Here is a 22,680-nt window from a genome sequence, read left to right as displayed (position 1 = left end):
CATGATACTTCCCAAGTTAGAACTTATAATTTTTATCAAATTACCATTTCAAGGAGTCTTCTTGCAGTTCTACTAGATGTCCAACATTTCGGCAACCACATAATGCAGCATGATCCAGCGTCAACTCAGATATGGCTGATCCCAGAAGACTTGAAGCATGGGACTCTCCCACACTCCAGGACAACATCAGTACCAAAGACTGCATGCAACAGCTCAATTTAATCACACCTTTCACTGGATGACTGCAAGGAATCCATGCGCACATTAGACTGCAACAAAGAAGCGCAGACTTCACCTGGCTATTGAAAAACAAAAACAAGTTACTAACAAGGAACAGAATCTCATGTGACATAACAAAACGACAGAAGTATGAAGTTAAAACTATACAATCTCTCAGAATTACCTTGATAAATCTTACAAAGGAATTTGTAGTTGTCACATTGACGAGCTAACAATGGCCGACATTTCGACAAAATGGACAGCAGTTTCGACCCACGTCATCACATTTTGGCCAAGTGAAATTATATGCCAGATTGCCTGTAAATTCAGACAGAGACGTCAAAGATTAATTAAATTTAAGAAATCCAAACTAGCATTACCAATTACATTTAATGGCTAAAAATGTAGATCGACACCAATCAACTTGGAAGACCCTTTCAAGTCAGCGTCTGGAAAAAAAATGGCAAGTATTTCTTCCTCACGAAGACACTCGCGCCACCTGGCGGATGGGGGCACAATCCGCCGTTATGGCGACCGTAGAACTCCACCGACAATAGAACCCCAATATTTTAAATTTAAAAAAATTTCTTTGTATGCGACAGTAGAACTCCAAAGAAATAAGATGATAAGAACTCATTTTTTAAATATTATTAAAAATATCCGACAATAGAACTCCAGTGTCCGACAGTAGAACTCCACTACGCGACAATAGAACTCCGATAAATTCTTTAATTATTTTCATGTTCGACAGTAGAACTCTATTGAATTTTAAATATTTTAAATGTCCTATAAAACGGCAAAAGAAAACAGCGAAAGAGCCCTCGGGAATTTTTGTATGTAGTTCTATATTTGACCGCTAGATGGCGTTGTGGCGAAACTTTTTTTTTTTTTTTCTTTACCCTTTCGGCGTGCCATATATAACCGTACCGTACATTTTAGGTATAGGGACATTAGGTAAAACAATACATATTTTTAAATTTCGATTCCGATTCTTCCGGAAAAAATGTTACATGGCCGACATAGGAAAGGAGTCCCGTCCTTTAGTTACAGTAGTCCATGGGAAGCTAAGCTGTACTTTACCTTCGTCGAATAGAACGAATAAAATTCTCGTTAATTGTTGACTTCTTCTTCTGCTTGCTAGAGGTGATAACTGAAAACTGAGCTTTACACTTTTCATTTAGAAAAATTTCTAATCAAATCTGTATCCATCTCTATCGTAAGAATACTTTACTGTTTGCTTCCTGTTCACACCTTCTGACGCCAATCCTCTACTCATCCAGTAATATTTTGCATTATTCTTTTCATCGTCTACTGCTAGCGATAGAAGGCCAAATTATGATGTGATAACCCTTAAGTCATTACACAACTCGCCTGATAAACGATATCGGGTGTCTGGATATCTGTAACAAGGGACGCCCTACAGTGAAGCCGTTCATGGCTCAAATCAGATTTTAAATCCTTCACGACCCCTTTCTCTCTTATAGGTAGGTATCTCTTCTGGCTATAACAAAAGTTGACTAGAACACAATGAGAAAAGTGCTACCAGCTATTTGTGTCAACCTTAAATGCATATGATAAGGTGCACAAATTCCAGAGTGGGTTGAAAGGGTATGAAAATTCAACAATGTAACTCTCTGCTGTGCTGTGAGAGACGCTAAACTCAAATCTGTATTTAGCAACCGACAATAGGGGGGCAAGGGGGAGGTCGATGCAAAATGTACATTCAGAAACCAAGGCAACGGGATTTGCTATTCAGTAAATAAGAAACGGAAGGAGTATAGGAGGAGGAGGATCTTGTTAGTGTTTATTCCACGGCAAATATCAACCTGGAAACCCTCAAAGTGGCCAAGTCTGTTTCTCTTTTTCACATAGTCGACATATGAGAATATGGGACAGAAAAACAAACATAAAAAACATGAAAATAATGAAGAAAGCGCCGGGATTAGTGTTTTTTTTTTTTTCGAAAGAAGTAGGTGCTACCCCTGACGACTCGTTGCGTGCGTGGCAATTATGGCAGAAGTGCAGCTTATTATTTTTTCCATTATTATTATTTGATACCTATTCGAAAATGACATTTCCGAACCGCCGATTCTACAGGATGAAATAAACGTTTGCATCTCCTCATCCACACTATATATCATGGTCATTTCAGCACCAAATAACACATCATATCATGTCTCATATATAGTGAAGATAAAGGCCTACCGCTCTGCAAAAATTCGCAAACAGAAAATACACAAAAGAAGCCAATAGAGTTGGTTACTTGCTTTCAGCTCGGTTTCACGATTCGAGAGAAGAAGCTATAAAGAGAAAAAGGGAAATCATGAGACACGACTGCTGCTGTTTGCTTGGAAGCCAATACAGACACATAAAGAAAGCTTTGGAGAAGAAAAATCGGGAGCATACGGGGGGGAAAAATAAGGTGGTGGCTGGCGCAGGTGCCCAAAATGGATTTCAAAAAAAGAATTGGATAGAAAATTAGGCACAAACACAATTGGTGTTCCACGACAGGGAAATAATTGGTTTCTGCTCTCAACTTTCACAAGCGCGTCAAATGAAAAAAAAAAAAAAAAGTTGTTGGAAGAAATAAATTAAGACAAAAAAAGATTCTCTCTCCTGGACATCCTCTCTGCTGCGCGCTCTGGATGCTGCTGTCGTCGGGCATTTGTGTCTCTTTTTTGTTGTTTCTCGCGTAGATATATTTATAAATGTTTGTGTAAAAAAAAAAAGAAGTGTGTGAAAAAAAATTTCCCGCAACCGAACAAATAATAAATTTCAAGAGAGAAGAGTTTCAACAATCCAATTAGTGTTGGTATTTCCAGTTCGACAACAAAGAAAAAAAAGAAGGCCAAAGAGAGAACGGAGAGAAGGATATCAACTCTAATAGAGCCAACATGTGAAAAAAAAGCCAAAGATGACAGAGAAAAAGGAAAAAATGGCGTGTTTTTTTTTACGCAAAAAAGATTAAAACCAATAGAGGTTATAAAGAAGAGGAAGTGGAGAAGAGATGTGGCGGGGAAGGAGTAGAGAATCGGAAAAAATACATTGGGCCAATCGATTAGAACAAAAGTGTGTCTCGTGTCTTGATTGTGTAGGTGTGTGTAAATGGTGTACATGTGTGTGGCTGCTCAATGTTCTTGTAGTGTTTTTCAGTTGTTGTTGTTGTTGTGTATAAGAGAAGAGGACATCAGAGGGAAGGTGTGCGGGTATATAATTTATAAAGAATCTCTGGTGTTTTTCTTTTTCTTTTGCATGGTTGGTGTTCTTTAATAGCCAGCCAATTCTACGAAAGTGGTGTCCATTTCGTCGGCAATCGATTTGTATTTCTCCTTCTCGTGGACCAGTTCGTCTGCATGGAAAAGAACACAAAGAAAACACGGACCCATTAGTCTGGCTACATTCAACCGTTACAGCAAGACCATGCCAATTTGGGGTCTTTTTCTCTTTCGTTCTAAAAAATTCGGAAGGTTTCAAGACTCATCTAATCGACTACGCGAACGTAGCCGCTAAGTGAAAGAAACATGTTTTTTAATTTGAGTAACATGCTATACTTCATGATGTATATGCAGAGAGAGAGAGAGGGTAGCAGATGATTGGGGATTTGTCAACACGATGTCAGAGCAAGGGTCAATGAATGAATGAATAAGAGATAGGGGATTCCATTCGAAAGACAAGCCGTGGAACGGGTGTGTAGTAATTATGATATCGAAGATGGCGAAAAAATTCTTTTTTTGTTGCTGTTGCCGTCAATTTCAGGGGTTTGATCTAATACTGGAGTCCTACAAGTCAATGGATGGCATCGTGCTCGGAAGAAAAGGTAGAAACATTGAATTAAAAAGAGACTTCTGTCCTATACAGCCGGCACAAAGCCGTACGAAGGAGAGATAACTCTACTTTAAAAAAGAATTTTGAAATAAATAAAAACTACTCGGGAGTAAATAGACCCGCTAATAAAAGGGATAGGCAGACAAACTATACCCCAGCAGTTTTCATCGTCATCGACAGTGAAAATGTCACGCATGCGACCGGTTTTTTAGCTTCAAGAAAATGAATGAAAACTGCTGGAGGAATAATGAAAAGAATGAAAAGCATTCCGATGAAAAATAAACGTTCATCTAATGAGTATAGGTGGTTCGTTCCTCTAAGAAGAAAAAAAAAAACGACGTGAAAAAAAGGAGCAAAAGGGCGGACACTAATATTTTCGATCCAGGTCTCAATCCATCAGTCCAAAAGGAACAAAGAAATCAACGCAAAAAATGAAAAGAGAGCAAAGAAAGTGATAATGTTCCCGAGAGAAATCCAACCTAAAGTGAATAGTAGTAGTGGTAGAGGGAGCAGTAGCGTTGTTGATATCTCTAGTACGCCGAGAGTTCTGAGAAAGTCTGGTCCAAATCGTCTGTGATTGACTTGTACTTCTCCTTCTCGTGCACCAACTCGTCTGTTGTTGATACAGACATGTTGATGTTTCAAAGAGGTCAAGTTTTTGTTTGTTTGTTTTTTTTGGGTATTTTTTTTTCCATGACGATGGAGAGGCGATGGTAAATTTTGATTTTGATTTGATTTCGGTTGCCCCAAATGGATCATCGAGTAACAGACAGGGAAAATTGTGATGGTGGGACAAAAAAAAAACAATAAAGGGAATGGTTGGAGGAAATGAAAACAAAAAACCGTAATTAGTATAACTATGTAAATCCAGTGAATCTTATTCAATTGGAAATAAGCCAACTTTAAGCTTTAACCTAAAATTTAATTTTCTTTGAAAAGCAAAAAAAAAAAAAATCTTGTAAAATATAAAAAGGAATTTAACCGCATTGGACGTTATTGCAATAATACACAAAACCAATTAATATTTCTTAATGTTTGAAAAGGTGCAGTCGATTTCACGGTAGAGTGTGTTGTACTCATCCTTCGATGTGATCAACGCGTCTGATCCATTACGAATCCGTTCGTCAAAAGCAGCGTGTTAGTAAAGTGGCACAAAGAGAGAGAGAGATTCAAATGTTAGTTACTTCTTGAAACATCTAAAATAAAAACGGTGCCTCAACTAAACTAAGAAAAATTGGACGCGAGACCGGGTTCTTTTTGTGGTGTGGCGACAAAAGGAAAAGTGATGCAGTGGTGAAAAGAAAAAAAATGAATACATTTTTATATTTTGGGAATGCTTCATCGTCGCTTAGTGATTGATCCAAATGGAATAAAGGAAAAATCAAAAGAAGAAAGGGAAAACAAAACAATACTTTTTTGTTTAAAAAAAAAAAGAGAGATTATAACCTGTTGGCTAGATGTGAAACATTGACAGGCGCGCATGCAGGAAAGGTATTACATATTCTGGATGTCTTGGAGTGTGGACTCCATCTCTTCTTGCAGAAGTTTGTTCTTCTCCTTTTGGGCGAGCATGTCGTCTGCTCATCCGAAAACCCATGCGCACAAACGATCGTTCATTCATGATGGGAGGAGGTGGATGGACACACAACAAAAACATTCATTAGTTTTAGATGGCGTGCAGAAAAACATGCGCCACTTAAGGCAAATTATCACTTATGTAAAAAAAATAAATAAAAAAAACTATAAAAGGAAATTTAAAAATTCAAACTGAAATCGCAATTCATGCTGGAGTAGACGCGGAAACATGCTTTATATGGAAAATTTGATAAGAAATCGTTTTTGTTTTACTTTTTGGTTTTGTTCTTTTTTTAAGTCAAGAGATAAAGAAAAAAAAATGTTCGACGGCACGAAATCAAAGCTTTAAAAAAATTTGGTGAATTAAAAATAAATAAAAACGAAAGAAATAAAAAAGGAAAAAAAAAAACTTTTAACGGTAGATAAAAACGGAAAATGATTATACCCTCCAGTCGGTCGACTTCCTTCTGCAATTTCTGCACTGAACGTTCGGCGAATTCGGCGCGGGCTTCAGCCTGTGACGAAAATAATCATGGTAAGTCGTTTTCACTCAACAAAAATAGAATAAATGTGTATGTGTGTGTCTTGTGCGTGTACGTGTGTTGGGCTTTGCCAGGGCATGCATAAGACAGGCCTTCTTTTAACAATGCAACACGAAATATAAATAACACACAAAAACTGAGAAGAAACGACTATAGCAAGCTGGAAAAGACAGCTGGCAAACCTTTTTGGCTGTGACCCCATAAATCCAGGACACTCAAATATATGCTAAACCACTGAATTTATGTATAGATAATTCGATCATATCGATAACAAAAACTTGTTTTTTATAAGAACCCAGGGATTGAGTTTAGGGCGTTTTTCATCGACTAGAAAAGGCAATAATTTTTTTTCCCCACTGAAAAAATAGTGAAAGGTGATTGTGTGTAGTGCATACCTCTTTAAGCCGTGAGGAGAGTGTCTTGATTTGAAGTTCGTACGATTCTTCCCGGGCAGTGGCCTAAAATTAAGTCATGACGAACAAACACAAACGCAAGCGGGTGAGAAATCAAGTCAATCCGTGCAAAAATAAACTACAGGATAACTAAATTATTTTAAAACAAAATCTTGTACGACAAAACACACGGGTGTTATATAATAATAAATATAAGGGGTAAAATATCGTATACTAATAAGTGTCGTCAAACAAACGCGAACTCTCATGCCCCTGGCCAGGCACAAAACAAAAATTATGTGCCATGTGATGTTGTGATGATATTTCTCTCTTTTCTTTTTCTCTTTAGTCTACCTGCTTCATCCTGGTCGTGAGCGTCTTGATCTGCTCCTTGTAAGCTTCCTCGCGTTGGTTGGCCTATTTCAGGGCAATGAGCCAATCGCGTCACGACAAGAGTCATTTGACACACACAAAATAACCTTACTGTTTTCTATGATTATTTTTACGGGAGCTTAAAGACTAATTAAATGTTTAAATGTAAAAATACTTGATGAAAGGTAAAGGTAGAAAAAACTTTTTGATAAAAATTAATGAATCAAGTCTCGAAAGCGAGTGGGATACCTTCTCTTCGGACACTTCCAGGGACTTGAGGTTGTTACCGACGACGCGCAACTCTTCTTCAAGCTCCACGATTTTCCTGTAAAAATTGAAACCGGATAACGTCAGCAAAGTCTGGGAAAGTGAATACAGTACGAAGGAAGGTGAGATGGGAAAGAGTAGGGGGGGGGGGGGGATGTATGAAGGGGCGGGTAGGAATCACGTGCAAAACAACGAAAAATGGTCATCTTCCGGTGATTGTTTAATGTGGACCTGGTCACACACAAACAAAGTCGGAAAAGGAAGGCAAGAGGATATAAACAAACGTGCGCATGCACTTACGATTCGCCTTGCTCCGCGCGCTCTTCGGCACGTTCCAAATCCGCTTCCAACATGACCAGTTTGCGAGCAACCTACATCATCATCATCATCATCGTGCAGGTCCAACAAGGCAGGCAAATATGGGAAAGGGGCGAGAGATAAAAGACAAAATTGGTAAATTATCATTCTTCTAGTGGGTTAATATTTAAGACACAGATGCACATAACAGGACGACAGGGCTGAGAATTTTTTTTAATCGCTCCTGTAAAACATCCAAATGATTTTGAATTAGTGAAACACAACAAATGACCGCTCACTAAAGAGCGAAAAAACAAATCTGGGTTAATAACGCGAACGCATGCCATCTGGTGGGAACAGTGGGTGGATGGATGGATGTAGTACCATGCTCTAGATGCTGGACGGTGTAAACGCGGAGGGGATAGACATAAAAGTCTGGGCTAAAAGGAGATACAAGTCTTACGTTTCACCGGTTTCGGCGCGCTCTTCAGCACGCTCCAAATCCGCCTCAACCATGGCCAGCTTACGGGCCACCTGTGGTTCACACAAGCACCATCAATCCATTGTTTCTTAATTTGGTTCTTTTTTTTTTTTTGTTTCCTACACATAGTCTCATCTCATTCCTTTTTTAGTTTCTACGTGATCAACAACAACAACAACCAGTGGTCATCATCGTTCTTTCTCAAGTCGCCCAAAACGGGACATCAAGACACGAAAATTCATTTTCTACATAAAAGGAACTTTTTTTCTACTCGCAAATGGAATATTATCTCTCTCAAAAATCTGTTTGCCTAATTTTGGGGGAGGATTTTTGTTTCACTTGCCTCGTCGTACTTCCTATCAGCCTCTTCAGCCAGGAAGCGGGCTTCTTTCAACTGATTTTCCAACGCGTCCATGCGCTCCTCATCGGAGAGGCTGCGGTTCTCCAACACCTTGCGCATACTGCGAGTTTGGGGGAGAAAATTATCAACTTAATTCTATCCTCAACAAACAAGACACACACTGTCCCCATCCAAAAATGTAAAAACTAAACAGAGTGAACGATGATAATGATGGGTGGGTTTTTCCCCTGCGTATCTAAAAATTGCAAAAGTCATTAATCACTTGAGCAAAGAGTTTAAGCATCCATGACACATCCATTTTTTGACGTGAATAATTTTCATGTGTATAATTATACCTCTTCGTATTTCTTGTCGGCTTCCTCGGCAATCAGTTTGGCTTGTGCTACTTGAGCTTCCAGTATGGCCACACGGTCGTCCTCCATGTTAGTACGGTTCTCCAATGCTTTGCGGATGCTTCACAGTAGGGTGAATAACAAGAAAAAGAAACAAACAACGTCAAACAAAAGGTATCATCATGCGGACTGGCGTGCGCCTCTTTTCTTTGTTTTTATCATCAGGAGCCATCAAAAGGGGAAGTCAAAAGGGAGAGAGAGAGAGCAGCAAAAGCTCTATAGCATTCGTTACGGAGAACGATGGCGATCCATCAGGTAAAACTATCGAGGGGGGGAGGGGTTATATCACCCGTCATTATTTCGTACGGTGGTCCGTACACAAAAGGGGAAACAGGAGCATGCAAAGGACACATTGGGTACAAACGCAGGCAGAACAAAAAAAAAAGAGAAAAAACTCACGAACGTGCTGGTAAAAGACTTACAGCCCGCGTCGGAGTGAAACTCAATCGACCCTACATCCCGCTTAATGAACCTGAACTTTGGAAACTGTGTCATTAATGACCCCTCCGGCCCCAATTTTTTCTGTTGTCAACAGAGAAAGAACATCCGGCAAGGATTTTTCTATAAAAATTTTTGTTTTGTACAAAGTGATAAGCATATGCAAACGGGAATATAATAAACATACCCCCTTAGATATATAGATACTCACAGAGTCTGTCTTTATCACATAATCTTTTGGATAAGAAATGTGGAAATGATTAGACGGGAATTACCGTTCTGATTCATCAGCTGAGTGAGAGGCTTCGGCCAACTTGGTGGTGGCGGTGTTCAAACGCTCCTCACTGCGCTCCAAATCTTCCTCGAGCAGCTGGACGCGACGGTTGAGGCCAGCGACTTCTCCTTCAGCCTGGATTATGAAGCCAAGAAAAAAGATAAGATTTCATCAGTCGCTGAAAGATTACACCGGAAGAAAAGTGTACGTGTCTCGCTATAAGAGCCGCTGAAATGATAAGCATGTAAAATATCAATTCGGTAATCAACAACCCAAAGAGATGGGGAAAATTGGGAAAATTTCGAAAAAAGAAAAAAGACGTTTCTCAAGATCCTATCGCCGATGAAAAATGGATCTGGAAAGAAGAGGCAAAAGGTGGGGGGAGATGAATAAGAATGACGAGATTCAAACAAGGGAGAGAGAAAAGGAATATATAAAATAAAGTTGCCCATGTTTAGAAGCTGTTGAGCCGAGGCCACAGACTAGGGACCTCTCGACCCACAGACTCCCCAAGCCTTAACCAAAGTTACATGTCCATATAAGGCATGGCATGGCAGCAGTGTGTGTGTTGGGAGAGAGAAAGCCCGTATATTCTCTCTAGCTCACGCACTCTCGTTCACCGGTGGTTTTTTGTATGTGTGTGTGTCTCGGAGAAAAGTTGTGAACAACACATTTCGAATAGATTTTCCAAAGAGGAAATGGCAGCAGCAGCAGCAGCAGCAGCAGCATAGAATGAAAATGACAACCAGACAGTGTTTTCTGCAACAGTGATTCCGAGCCGGGCAAACACCCATCCTGTTCATTACCACGCCTTAAACGTACACACACACACACACGTAGAGAATGAAAAATAACCAGCTCTAAAAATCCAAACGTGGAAATGGGCATTTGAAAAGAGTAGAAAAAATTCGACGAGAAAAAATTATTCAAAAGAATTGGAAAAAGAAAAAAAAAAAAAAGTTGGAAATTAAAAATGGCAGCGAACCAAAACTCACTTCTTCCCTTCGTCTAATTTCAATCTGTAACTTTTTCCTGTACTCTTCGGCTTCTTCTTGATACTTTTCGGCCTCTTCTTTCGTTTGACGCATCTTCTTCTTCAACACGTCGAGCAGTGTGCCTTGTTGGGACGACATTTTTGTGTGTTTTGTGGAATGGATGGATTTACGAGCAGAAATTTTAACTAAATGCCAATCTGGTTTGTTGGAGACTATACGGTGTGGGTGGGGACCCCTTTAGGAATGTTTGTCGAGATGTTTGGTTATATACGCCGACACACAACACTAATGGCCGCCACTGGTGTGGCTTGAGGGACAGAATTGAAGGGAAATTAAGAATTGAATTCGAGTGGCTCGATCAACTAAAAGGCCCAGCACACTTTTGGAATTTTTAAGTCGAAGAAAACGGAATGATGGGTGGTGAATGTGGAATGGTTTTTCGACGATGGCGGCGAATGGAATGGACAAAACTCTTGGCTGGGGCACCACCTGCTCTCGAGAGACGAACGAACGCAACGAAACTAAGCAACCGATCGTCTGGCCGTGTCGGTTATCAAGAGCTAGACACACACATATACACACACTCGGCTCACACACACACTATGCATAGATAGAGAGAGAGAAAAGGCCCAACCATAAAAAGCCACTCCCCTCCTCCTCTCCGACGCCCAAATTTGGACACGAGAAATACGGGCCGTTTCCGAACCTTCTTCTAACCACGATTTCTCTTGGCGATTGTCACAAAAGACCGTCTGCTAGGGGGAAAACTGACGTCATCCTTGGTAAAATAAAAAGGTAGAAAAGACTTTTCCTTTGGGACACACACGCAGCACCAATTATGGTATGCGACACGGAGTCTGTGTATCATCCGATTGAGAAAGAAAAATCTATTCGTCTGGAAAGAACAACAACAACAAAAAAAAATCAGACGATTCTGATTCAGCGGTGAAAAGTTGTACAACAAAAATAATATTATAATACTGAATTTTTTCTTCTCTCTCTCTTTCACTAGGAGGGGGGACTTTGGAGTGTTTTCAAAAAAAGAAAATAAGAGAAAGATTTGTCTGTATAAGGGTCCGGTCGGAAGATCGTGTCTGCCCCGTTTGTGTGAGTCACCGACTGTTGATGACTGACACTACACCAGTAACACAAAAGCCAAAAGGGCCAAAAGTCAAAAAAAAAGAAAAAGAAATAAGATGTGTACAAGATATAAACGGGCGAATCAACAAGGTCATCACGCGCGCCTTTTGGTCAAACCAGGGTTGGCTTTTTCTTTAAAAAATAAACTTAAAGAAATCGTTATTATCTCTCTATTTTTTTTTATTTGAAAAAAGATGTTTTAAAATGTGTTTTGTTTTCGAGCTGATGAAGGACAAGAAGAGAGGGGGGCTGCTGTTTGGTGCTGGGAACGATGACCTTCTTTTCGCAGTCATCCACTTTCCCCTCACATGCCCGTGTATGGTGAGACAAGAAAAAAGAAATAATAAAAATAAATATTCGGTATTTTCTTTTTTAAAATAAAATATTATTTAAAAAAAAAAAAAGAGAACTCTCCCAGAAGGGGAGAGAGAGAGAGGTGGCGTGCCTCCGGGAGACGAAAATCGGGACTCTCTCGTGCAGTGCACACAGACTCGGATCTCTTCCAATTGGTTTTTGGTGCAACTGCATTTTCTTTTCGTATCTCTATGTAAGGCATTGTGTAATGCGAGAGAGAGAAATGGCAGCACTAAGAAACGTCGACAGTCTTCAGAGTCTCGTCATTTTCTAACCGAACGAAAAGGTCGTGATTGGGCGGATATCCGTGGCTGTTGGGCCATAAAATTTGATAAGATTACAAATGTGTTGTCGACTGTATGTAACAACTACACAGGAGAGAGAAGAGAGTAGGGAGAGTTTTGAATCGTGAGTGGGAATTGATATCAAACCCACCCACACACACGAGCAGAGTCACGGTGGGGTTTTTTTGAAAAATCGACTAACCCGTTTAAGCTGATTATTCATGATATTGTGCAATTCGTTTTTGATTATGTTGAATTTCATCATCGTGTCCGAACTGAAAACGGACGAAGCGAAACCGAATCCCGGGTAATCGGCGCATCGATTCTTACGCCGGAATTTCTCCGCCAGCACTTCCGTCCGGACGCTCTGACATCGTAATTTCGATAATTCTTCCGTCTCAGCATCGGCTCCTTGTTGTTGCTGCTGCTGCTGCTGCTCCTCTTGTTGTTGGCTGTTGCCGTTCAAGTCGACCTGGTCGTCGTCCATCATGGCCGGATGACAGCCGGCATCGAGACTGTTGCTGTGCCGGTTGCCTCCGATCGGATCGGGTCTGAACCGCGGCTCGGAATCCGAGTCCAAATCGGATTCTGACTCGACACCGGCGCCGACGGCGACATCAGGAGGTTGCAACAACAAACAGTTGGTGTTGTTGTTGTTGTTGTTGACTTGAACGAACGCTCCGACCGTCACGTTCCCGTTATTAACAGTCGAAGGACGGCCAGCCAGGCCGTGTCGCTCCAAAAGTTGTTGAACGGCCCGCGAGACGGCCACTGACGGACGAGTCGACAGGGCGTCGCTCCTTGATAATTCTCCCGTCAGATTCTGTTCCTCAGCTGTTCCATCCATCATGTTGGCAGCAGCACTCGCAATGTTGTTGTCCACTACTACCAGCATATTTGGTTGTTGTTGTTGTTGCTGTTGTTAAAAGTCGCTAAATGGATTCGATAAATGGCCGGAATGTTCTGCAATCACACACTTTCTTGTTGTTGTCGTCGTATGTTGTTGTTGTTGTCGTGAATCTATGAAAACAGACGCCCGCGCAGCACCACCAAATGTAACAACACCCGACTAGTAGGAAAAAGTTGTTGAACTGTTGCCCAATTTTCTCCTTTTCTCTTTTTCTTTTTTTTTTACTTCGTCTTAACACTCTCGAAAGGAGGGGGGAGGGCTGTAGCACGAGGCCAGCCTTTTTCGTCTGTTACGTGTGTTGTGGGTGATGTTGTTGTGCTGGGGGGGAAGTTGGACTAGACCCCACCACCAACGGACGGCAGTTGCCTTCTCTATTTTCGACTTTTTCGGGACGTCTCCAATCCCCGGCGGAAAAAAAGAAAAAGAAATTTTCCCGTTTCTCTCTTTCTCTACTGTATAACTATAACCCTCCCACCAAAACACACTGGGAGCTAGCGGCCACGTAGACACATAACAGATAGACGACACTGTTGCACACCAGGTTGAAAATATGCGGGGCGATACATTAACGCCCTCTGTCGAAGGAAATATGAACTTGAACGACCAGACTGGTGGCGCGCCAAACGCAACAATTTTGAAAAAAGCGGATCAACGGCAATCTTGCGCCGATGAAACTAGACGAGAAACTATTTCTTCTTGTGGATTTTTTTTCCGGCCTTTCATCATCGCCCGACCGATTGGACGATGAAAAACACTGGCAAGAGGCTCTAGGGCGCAGCTAACCCCCCTTCCCCCGACACTTGGACATGATTTCTAAGAATAGAATCCCCGAAAAGTGAATCGAACGCCATCTAACGCCATTGAGTTTCCGCTGACGTCAAGTCTTGCACATATGCCGCAGTGTGTATAGCAGACGGGCGTGTACGGCGGCCCATATAAGGCCCGAGAAACCAAGATCGTCCAACAGAGCAAAAGCAGTTTGGAACGTAAAGAAAAGAAAAAAGAAACGAGAGTGACTGGAGCAGCCCAGTCTACTTTTAGCGCTGGCCGCTCCTCTTTTAGCGTGTTTAGCGCTTCAGCAAAAATGCACCGGAATGAGACGATAATAATGTTTTGGGTTTTTCGCCGTACACATATCCTTTCCTTGTCCAGAAAAATTCGACTAAAATACGTCAGGAATGTTTTTTCCATGTCCTCATTTCCCTATTGCCTGTATGCGGACGGGTCGCACACACACAACTTTATCCCGCATGGGAACGACACGAAAACCCCATCGATTGAGATCTTGCAGCGTAAAGGGGAGAGACAGAAGATGAAGAAGAAAAATAAATCTTTGTTTTGGTTTTTTCGGGCCAAGGTGAGTCAGTGTAGAGGAGAAGTTGTTAAAAGAAACGCGCTAGATGAATCAAAAGTGAAAGTTTTTTCTTTTCTTTCCCTCTAATGTCTTTCTCTCTTCCTTCTGTCTCTGTTAAGAATTCTCCCAGACGGCGGCGTCCGTCCGTCACAAAAGGAACAAAATGACAAAATTCCGGTAGCTTTTTTAGTTTCCCCCTTTTTCTTTTTCGTTCAAATGGCCTTTTCTCTTCCATCAGGGTGAGATTTCCTTGTGTGATAACGGGAGAGAGACGTATTTAATAGAGAGAACTCACGGTTTGGAGGGCTTTGTCTTTCTCTTCCAGCTTGGAGTTGGCGGCCAAAAGATTTTCCTGGGCCTGATCCAGGTCATTCTCCAACTGCTGCATCTTTTTCTGGAGAGCGCGTACCTCTTCCTCGGACTGGATGATTCATTTCCCGTTGATTGAGGTCAATTGGCGACGGAACATGAATAGAACGAGAGACGCAAATGTTGTCATTTCTTTTTCATCCGGCAAAAATGTTTTTGATTGAACCTTTTCAGCGCGGAGGTTGGCATCTCGCGATTGCTGTTCGCAAGTATCGGCGCGATCCATCGCGTTATCCTTCTCGGCTTTCATCGCCTGCATTTTCTTCTTGATGGCGTCCATTTCTGCTGGGTTTGGTTTGGCGACTTGTAGAAAATCAAAAACTAAAAATCGAAAATGAACCAAACAAGGAAAATTAATGTTGATGGACTATCACATTTCCACATGGGGTAAGAAAGAAAAAAAAGGGAGCGGGAGGCATGAAGGAGTCCAAGACGAAATAACACACAGCCACGAACCCTATTTCAAAATGTAGAGCATCAACGCAACGATATTTCCGACCTCCAGCTGAGACACTGTGTAGTACTGGCTATTCTTAACCCGCCCCTATCTGGCTCGGAATTCTTTCACTGGGCCGTGATGCGAAACTCTTCCCCCCCCCCTCTCCTCATTCATTTCCCAGTAAATGAAATTTCTCAAAAGTGTTAATTAAAAAAGAAAAACGAAATTCGAAAAAAAAAGAAAGAAAATCCATTAAAAAACAAAATGAATCATTTCGAAATGGGGATAATAGAATCCCGACATAGAGTCCTTGACATAGACACGTTTAGCTGTGCTGCATAATAATAAAAAAAAAGAGACCCCGATTCCCGCAGAGAGAGAGAGAGACGAAATCGAGTCTGGCTGGATGGCGCCCGCGGGACGGATCTCTTTTTCTATGTACCGCGCCAAATATGGCGAAGGAAATGGTCAGACTTGGAGACCCACGCTGCTCTTTCGGATCGTTTTGTTTTCCTTTTTTTTTTTACTAGCTTCGATCGAACGTGAAGAGATTTGCATAACTGGACGCCGAGACAAGGTCAAGTCCAACTGGATTGCCCAATCACATCACGTTACTACCCTCTATACAACTAAACCCCATTACCTTAATGGAAATCCAATCCGAATGGTCGACACTAACTCGCGATACAAATTCACTTTAAGTGTGGCAATAGCAAATTGTTCAAAAGTGGAAACAGTGAAAATCAGAAGGAGAAAAGAAGAAGAAGAGGAAACGTAGTAAATTTGAAATCAAAAAAGAATCAGCAAACAACTCACCTTGGAAGTTGTGTGAGGAGCGAGAAACCCGTCAGGCGGCTACGGCGACTGAAGAGCAACTGTTCTAGCTTGGACGTTCTAGCCGACTAACAAACAACTTGGGAGCCAACTGTGGAGTCGTGTAGGACCCCGGCCGAGCAGCTCCTATAGCCGCCCGTTTTTGTTGGTACCCTCCTTCTTCTCTCCTGACTTCTTTGATTCCCACCTCCCCTCCTGACAAGCTCTACGCCCGTCCTTGCAAGAAGCAACCCGGTTCTTTTTTCTTTCTCTCTCTCCACAATCCCGCCCGTACAAACGTTTTCTGCCCGCCTACACACTCTCTCCCAACCCTCTGCGTTGGTTCCAAAAAACCTCTCCTTCGCTCTGTGTGTTATTGCGGTACGCACGTCCATTTAAAAACAGAGAAAAAACACTCTTTATTTTTTGTGTGTGTGTTTGTTTCCACACTCGACATATTGATCTAATATATTCAGATGTATCTGACCGAGTGAAACACCACCCGGAGCATTTGATTGCGTTATGCATTTTTTTTTGCCGACGAGAGTACATACAAGATAGTCAACTCATACCAAGAATATCAATTGTAATGTTTATTTTGATTGACGCTTGTAATAATGATTCTCGAGACACGAAAGAGAAATGATTGAACACACACACTTTTAAGAGAGTAAAAAGCGTCCTCAATATGAAGGTAGGTCAAAATGCAACTGGAAAGTGAAAATATGTTTACGGGAATTGGGCTACACCGCAAAAGTGACACGAAACATTCCAACGGGGGGCGATGGGGGAATGATTTTTTTCTTTTTTTCCCGCAACTTGATCCGCCGACTTGCCGACAAGTCGCAACGATTACGACATTTCAAAATTCAGCAGGCGCGTGCAGCTTATAATCTTCTTCTGATAAAAGACTACGACCGTGCCGTTTTATAATGCAATAAGGTGGTGGCTTATTCAATTTTATGTAATCCATTCTTGACGTTTGCCATTTGTCGCACCGCTATGAGACGCGGGGTGGATTAATAAACCGGACCGCGGGATGACGTCAGTCTTCACTTGTTTTTTTTTCGTGAGTGAGAATTCAGTTCAGAAAAAGTGTCGGATGAATCGCAAGTAACTCGAGGCACGGTATTCATGTTCACGCCATCATCTGTGGTTTTGCAATCGTCGTTAATGAAACAATAGATTCATTAACCTTGTACCTAAGTAGAATCGCTCAGCCGGAGCAGCAGCAGCCGGAGCAGCAGCAAAAGCTCCGTGCTGGATTCCAGAGGTGACGGGAGTCACGACTTTTTCGCGAGGTCGCCGACAATCCGACGACTACGAAACGTAACAGAACAAACGGGAGAGAATACTCAAAGAAATGGACGTTTCATAAACAAACAAAAAAATAATTCCCGAAATTCTTCAAAAGGGAAAATCGATACGACCTTGCCGATCCTTGCCACTGGTCATTTTTTGACACGCAAGTGTTTCCTTCCATCGCAGAGAGAGAGACTCACGTCGTGTAAAATGCTGTTGGAATATATCTGTCTATCTCACTCTCTCCGATTGGTCACGACCTTTTACGTTTTATGTTTGGCGCCACATGTACCGGTCCCGCCAGGTTTTTGTACCGTATTGAACGCGCCAAAAGAGATATATATGATACACGTCCGAATCATTTTTGCATAACTGACACTTTCAATGCCACCGGTTGATTGCGTCGAGTACTACTTTGGAGCGTAAGAAGAACACACGCGACAAATATTGGGGTCAGTCGCAACATTTGAAAAATGAAAATTGAACACGCAAAATTGAACTAGAGAATTTCGCTGATTCGTCGCAACAAACCAAAACCAAGCGCCACCGCAATCCTGTACACAGTTGCGCAGTGAGGGACGGACGTGGGTGCGCTCACACACCAAAAATGGACCGGGATGTCGAGAGTCGCTTCCATCGTTCCGTTTGTTTTGCTTTTTTTTCTCGGGACTCCCGAGACCTGCAAAAGATCGTGACGACGTCGATTGGCGTCGGTTGCACGTTGCAGACCGATTGAGTTTACATATGATGGAATGCTTACACCCTCCCACCGTCTCTCTCGAATTCGCATTTTCAACCGCATAAACAAGAAGAAACCGAAGGAGAAAAGAAAAATTCTTCCACGCTGCCGTCGTGTAGAAAAATCCCGGCGTCGTCCTGGTCGTACACCTTGGCACCGATTTGTTTGTTTGACTTTTCTTGTTTTTTCATTTTCCTCCTTCTTTATTCTTCGCTAGACAGAAACGGGAAAAAGGATCGGGATATTTTTCTCTCTCTCTCTCACTCCATTCTCGGTCCCAGAAATAGGTCGGGCTCAATGCGCGCGCGCGCCAACAGCCGGCCATGCTGCCGCCGCTGCCCGCTGCCGCTGCCGTATTGGTTTACCCTCAACCGAAAGAACGAACCCCCCCATATAAATGAAGAGAAGGAGGTGGAGGTTCTCTTTTCATTCGGCGTCGATAACCATGTAGGGAACACAAGAGAAATGGAAATCACAGCACACGTTCAAGAGAAATAAAATCCCAGTCAAGGCGACGGCCATGGATTGTCCGTCCAGTCGTGTGGCTCCTTTTGATTGGGAATTTTTCTTTTCTTCTTTACAGTATGGAAAAGAAAATTCTACGACGGTGAATTATTCTTCGCAGCGTCGTTTTTCCTCTTTGTCGAATCACATACAATCGCTCGTATCAAAAGGAGGAGAGAGAATGACAATAAAAAGATCACAACTTTCTAATTCTTCCCAGTCATACGATGGCAAAACGCCCGAGTGAAAGGTGTGTGTGTGTGTGTACCAAACGGTAGTCGCTGCAACTGCATCAGTAACACACACACACGGCAGACACGCGAGAACCATTACACACCAGTTCAGAGAGGTACGGTATAATAGAAAGCTAATGAGAACGCTCGATTTCCATCGTAACGGTCGCATTGCGTGGCGCTTCACGGACGGTTGCACGCGTTGGCTCGGGCACAGCATCCAGGGATTATTAAATAACACAAGTCGAGACGAGGAGATCCTTGGTGTGATGGGCCAAACATGAAAACGTCATAAAAATGGCCCCGGCTTTTCCCCTGCCCAGTCGTTGTTGTTGTCGGAGAGACGGGCGGTTTTGGGCTTCGACCTTTATGAAAACGTCAATGCAGCTGCGGCAGTGAGCTTACTCACACGATCTGCACAGCCTTCACCTACATCTAATGACACTGACTATGACGCCCAAATATGGTCAGGAAATGTTACTTAACCCATATATGTTTTGTGTGTTTGCTTTTGATGGAAACGAGAAGGGCAAATAGAGAGAGTGTGTGGCAAAAAGGGTTCGTCACTTCTTTTTCTTTCTTTTTTGTGGAGAAAAAAAAAAAAAGGAACTTTTGGGTTGTTTTCTGATTCGCTTCCGGAATCGAGTCCAGCTGCTGCGGCTGGTCCAGCAGCCCCGGACGCTGATAGCTCAACGTCTATATTTCTCAACCGGGACGGCAAAAGATCTTCCCTCTCGTCCGTTTCAGTACAAGAAAGTTAAAACAACACAAAATAAGGCCAGCAGCACACACTACGGCGGCGGCGGCGACCGACGACGCCGCCGTAGTTTATTTCTGTACCAAAAGCGCCCGGGCTCCTCGACCCAGGAAAATCAAAAAAGAAAAAAGGTTTTATTTTTTCTTTCTTTTTAAAAGCTCCCAAATATTCTTGCCGAAAGAATTGAAACACTTCATTGAAAACAACATGAATTTGGGACTACTGACACAAATATTACAACCCTTTTAGCTCTGAGACGATTCAACTCTCTCGTGAATCATCAGCAGTCGCGTCATGATGGGAGGGTTAGAGGTCGGGGTGGATGAGGGTATTATCACCCTCGTCTTCGCTGCATCCGCCCAGTCACCGAAAAATGAAAAAAGATAGACGCAAAGACCCAAAAATCTACACGACACACTCATCTCACGAGCGTTTTGTTTTCTCTTCTCGGTCACGAACAGCTCGGCTATCATTTCAATGTTTGGGTTTAAATGACCAGCAGATAGTAAATACTGAGCGAGGAAGACGGGGTACACATAGTTGGACCGTGACGATGTGTTGTTCCCATCTCAAAAGCCCACTTTCACTGCACACACGAGTTTTGTCTATGCCAATTTGAGAGAGGATCACTACCAAAATCTAGCCGAAAATCTCTAGACACACACTCCATTCCGAGCGGATGTCGAGCCCAATGAAGGAAATAATACACGACGATTGTTCTCGACTCCCTATCCGACAAACAGGACAATTAATTGCTTGTCTAAAAACAGACCAGCTGGGTCAAAGAGATTGGCGTCATCGGTAGAATTCGCAGAACCGTAAAAAAAACCGCGTAACAATTGAATGTATTACGTTTACACGATGGCAAGTCACTGTGTTACACATGAGGCTTAAAAAAAAAAACTTTTTTCTTTCTTTATTTTTAAAGTTTACCAGATTTCAAATCGGCTCGTTTATATGTGTGAGACATTGGAAAGAAAAAAATATTTCCGACGAAAAAAAAATGAAAAAAGATACACTGACGTGGTATTTCAGCAAGCGCGGCGGTGATATTCAGCCGATGCGTTGCCATAATCCTGAGCACTGAACAGCGTCGAAGCGTTGCGTCCCATGTATCTGTCGTGATCACAGCTGCCGATGTAAATCAACGTCTTTAAATAAAATGTTTCTTTCGTTTTCAGACTTACTTTAAAAAATCTTGGAGGTGAACGTGGAGCAGTTGGATCGACTTTTCATCAAGTGGGGTATACGCCAGCATACTTCCTAGCCGGGCTGTACGATAATGTTTATTTTAAATATGTTAAATGGTGGTTTGAAATCAATTGAAACTTACTGAACATGCGTAAAAGATGGGGGGCTCCATAAATTTGGCTCATCATTTTGTCAGGGTGATTCTTCAAAATCTATAGCCATATAAAGAATCAACGTATGAACGTATAGTATATCACTGTGAATTTCACTTCATGACTTACATCAGCATATTGTAATCTCTCAAATTTATACAGCAACGAAGAACCGAGCGTTACATTGAAATATTCTTTCAAGCCGGCCATGACCTCCTGAATGGCACTCTCTCTAAAAATGGAGGAATTAAAGGAAAGAAATAAATAAAAAAAAAGTTTCTCCACTTGGTTTAGCAAATACACACAATGTATGTATGCTATTGGTATTCATTTTGCTAGCAGTAACAGCGGAATTGCGACATACTTGCTTGGGGTGGTCGTCCGGTTGCTGCTTTTGTGCTTGATGTAATCTTCTAGAATGGTGTCAACGGGCACTTTGGATGGTAAGTTCGCCAACTGTTGCGTAATTGGATGAAATGAGTTTTTGGTGACTCAGTGAAATATTGCTGGAAAGATAATATCTTTAACGTTTCAAATCACGTACTTTTTTCTGGCGGTTAATATAGTCCCAGTCATCAACAAGCCAGGGTTTCAACTCATCTGGAATCTTTATTTTCACTTCAACCTTGGATAAAAACTGTTCTTCCTATAAGTAAATGGTTTTTTAATGCTACATTGTTGAAAAGATTTAGAAAGTGTATGTGAAATCTCACTGATTCAACAGTAGAGTCAGGTCTGGTCTTCTTTCTTGAGCTTTCAGAAGATGATGCTGTACCAGCAGTGGTGGTAGAAGGTGTTGTTGTCGTAGAGGCTGTGGCAGGTCTTTTGGTGGGTTTTTCTGTTGGAATATAAGCAATTTTTATGTTATTTTTCGTAACACTGATCTTGACTGATTTCAAGGAAAGACAAATAGTCTGACAATGGCATCATGTGTACCACTTTTGACAAGGTACCTTGAAGTGATGGTGTAGAAGATCTACTATCTGTTTCTTTGCCTGATGTATTAGCATCTGACAGGTTGCCTCCACCTTTAGATGATTCTGATCTTCGGCCTGGAGGTTTGCCAACAGGGGTAGAAACACCTTTGATTTGTTTCTTTCCTTTCCTGTTCCAAAGAAATTGAAAAACCAAATAAGATGATCAATCAGCCTTAGTCGTTGATGAAAGTCAATAGTTACGATGTAGCTTCATGAGCTTTGAGGAGTTCTTTCTGTTTTTGAAGAGCTTGGTCATTGTACTTCAGCACACGGTTTTCAGGCACCCACTCATCCCAACTGTATAAACAGCAGAGGAAAATGTTATGGAAGTTTCATCAATATAAATTTCACTTTGATTTTACTTTTTATTCCAGCCAGCATAATGTATCAAGTATTTGTTCTGTTGATCCTTGAATTCTGCTTTGAGGCTTTTGGCTTCATATAAAAGCGGACCGTGAAAACAAAGAACTCGTTCCCCTATTATTTTGTTTAATCGTTTAAATTTAGTTATCCAAAGATATATTTGACTAATAAAACAAACCTTCTTTAAATTTGAATTCTGTTGCTGGCTTCTGTTGAGCTTTGGGACCCATTTTTGTTCAAAGCAGACGCTACAACTTGCTAGTTGCTACGTCACGTGACCTAGCGTTGGTGCACGTTTCATTAAAAGAACGTCAGAACGCCAAAATGCAATTTTTAAAAAGAAAAAAAAATCGAAGCACATTTTTTTTT

At 41.8% G+C, this 22,680-nt stretch overlaps 2 protein-coding genes and 1 long non-coding RNA gene across 20 annotated transcripts; all 3 read right to left on the bottom strand.

Moving 5' to 3' along the window:
• Positions 1-164: 164 nt before the first annotated feature.
• Positions 165-699, bottom strand: LOC124188786. The gene is made up of 3 exons (XR_006872481.1): positions 600-699; positions 404-537; positions 165-299 (listed from the first exon to the last, which is right to left on the bottom strand). It is a non-coding gene; the product is annotated as an uncharacterized LOC124188786 (long non-coding RNA).
• A 2,309-nt stretch (positions 700-3,008) lies between these two features.
• On the bottom strand, positions 3,009-20,351 carry LOC124188778 (tropomyosin-like). Of its 18 annotated transcripts, none has more exons than XM_046581638.1 (11): positions 16,097-16,221; positions 15,924-15,975; positions 15,008-15,162; positions 14,768-14,893; positions 9,437-9,570; positions 8,314-8,431; positions 7,953-8,023; positions 7,175-7,250; positions 6,908-6,970; positions 6,065-6,134; positions 3,009-3,568 (listed from the first exon to the last, which is right to left on the bottom strand). In XM_046581638.1, exons 3-11 carry the CDS (start codon positions 15,119-15,121, stop codon positions 3,486-3,488), a joined length of 855 nt encoding a protein of 284 aa, XP_046437594.1. In that variant the 5' UTR covers positions 15,122-15,162; positions 15,924-15,975; positions 16,097-16,221; the 3' UTR covers positions 3,009-3,485. The 18 variants fall into 18 exon arrangements, 12 of the variants coding, with proteins under 12 accessions (XP_046437594.1, XP_046437593.1, XP_046437596.1 ...); XR_006872477.1 differs by lacking the exons at positions 7,953-8,023; positions 8,314-8,431; positions 15,924-15,975 and adding exons at positions 4,524-4,657; positions 7,493-7,563; positions 8,667-8,784 and having other exon boundaries at positions 3,543-3,568; positions 16,097-16,251; XR_006872476.1 differs by lacking the exon at positions 15,924-15,975 and adding an exon at positions 4,524-4,657 and having other exon boundaries at positions 3,543-3,568; positions 16,097-16,251.
• Positions 20,352-20,456: 105 nt separating this feature from the next.
• LOC124188780 (mortality factor 4-like protein 1) lies at positions 20,457-22,633 on the bottom strand. The gene is made up of 11 exons (XM_046581644.1): positions 22,490-22,633; positions 22,311-22,425; positions 22,150-22,245; positions 21,925-22,076; positions 21,685-21,809; positions 21,516-21,617; positions 21,336-21,427; positions 21,101-21,203; positions 20,962-21,031; positions 20,816-20,900; positions 20,457-20,744 (listed from the first exon to the last, which is right to left on the bottom strand). Exons 1-11 carry the CDS (start codon positions 22,539-22,541, stop codon positions 20,660-20,662), a joined length of 1,077 nt encoding a protein of 358 aa, XP_046437600.1. The 5' UTR covers positions 22,542-22,633; the 3' UTR covers positions 20,457-20,659.
• Between the last annotated feature and the right edge of the window lie 47 nt (positions 22,634-22,680).

The sequence above is a fragment of the Daphnia pulex genome, chromosome 2 (assembly GCF_021134715.1).
Source record: "Daphnia pulex isolate KAP4 chromosome 2, ASM2113471v1".
NCBI lineage: Eukaryota > Metazoa > Arthropoda > Branchiopoda > Diplostraca > Daphniidae > Daphnia > Daphnia pulex.
Note: the sequence above shows the minus strand (reverse complement) of the source record. Positions and strands in the feature narration are given on the sequence as shown.

Excerpts from the sequence above, each read along its gene's own strand:
- LOC124188780 (XM_046581644.1), bottom strand. The coding sequence starts at position 22,541 with ATGGGTCCCAAAGCTCAACAGAAGCCAGCAACAGAATTCAAATTTAAA. Across the intron at positions 22,077-22,149 it reads AAAGCTCATGAAGCTACATC|GAAAGGAAAGAAACAAATCA; the intron begins GTAACTATTGAC and ends TCTTTGGAACAG. Across the intron at positions 21,204-21,335 it reads CGGACGACCACCCCAAGCAA|AGAGAGTGCCATTCAGGAGG; the intron begins GTATGTCGCAAT and ends CTCCATTTTTAG.
- LOC124188778 (XM_046581630.1), bottom strand. The coding sequence starts at position 13,103 with ATGCTGGTAGTAGTGGACAACAACATTGCGAGTGCTGCTGCCAACATG. Across the intron at positions 6,971-7,174 it reads TGGAAGTGTCCGAAGAGAAG|GCCAACCAACGCGAGGAAGC; the intron begins GTATCCCACTCG and ends GCCCTGAAATAG. Across the intron at positions 6,135-6,907 it reads TCACGACCAGGATGAAGCAG|GCTGAAGCCCGCGCCGAATT; the intron begins GTAGACTAAAGA and ends TTTTCGTCACAG.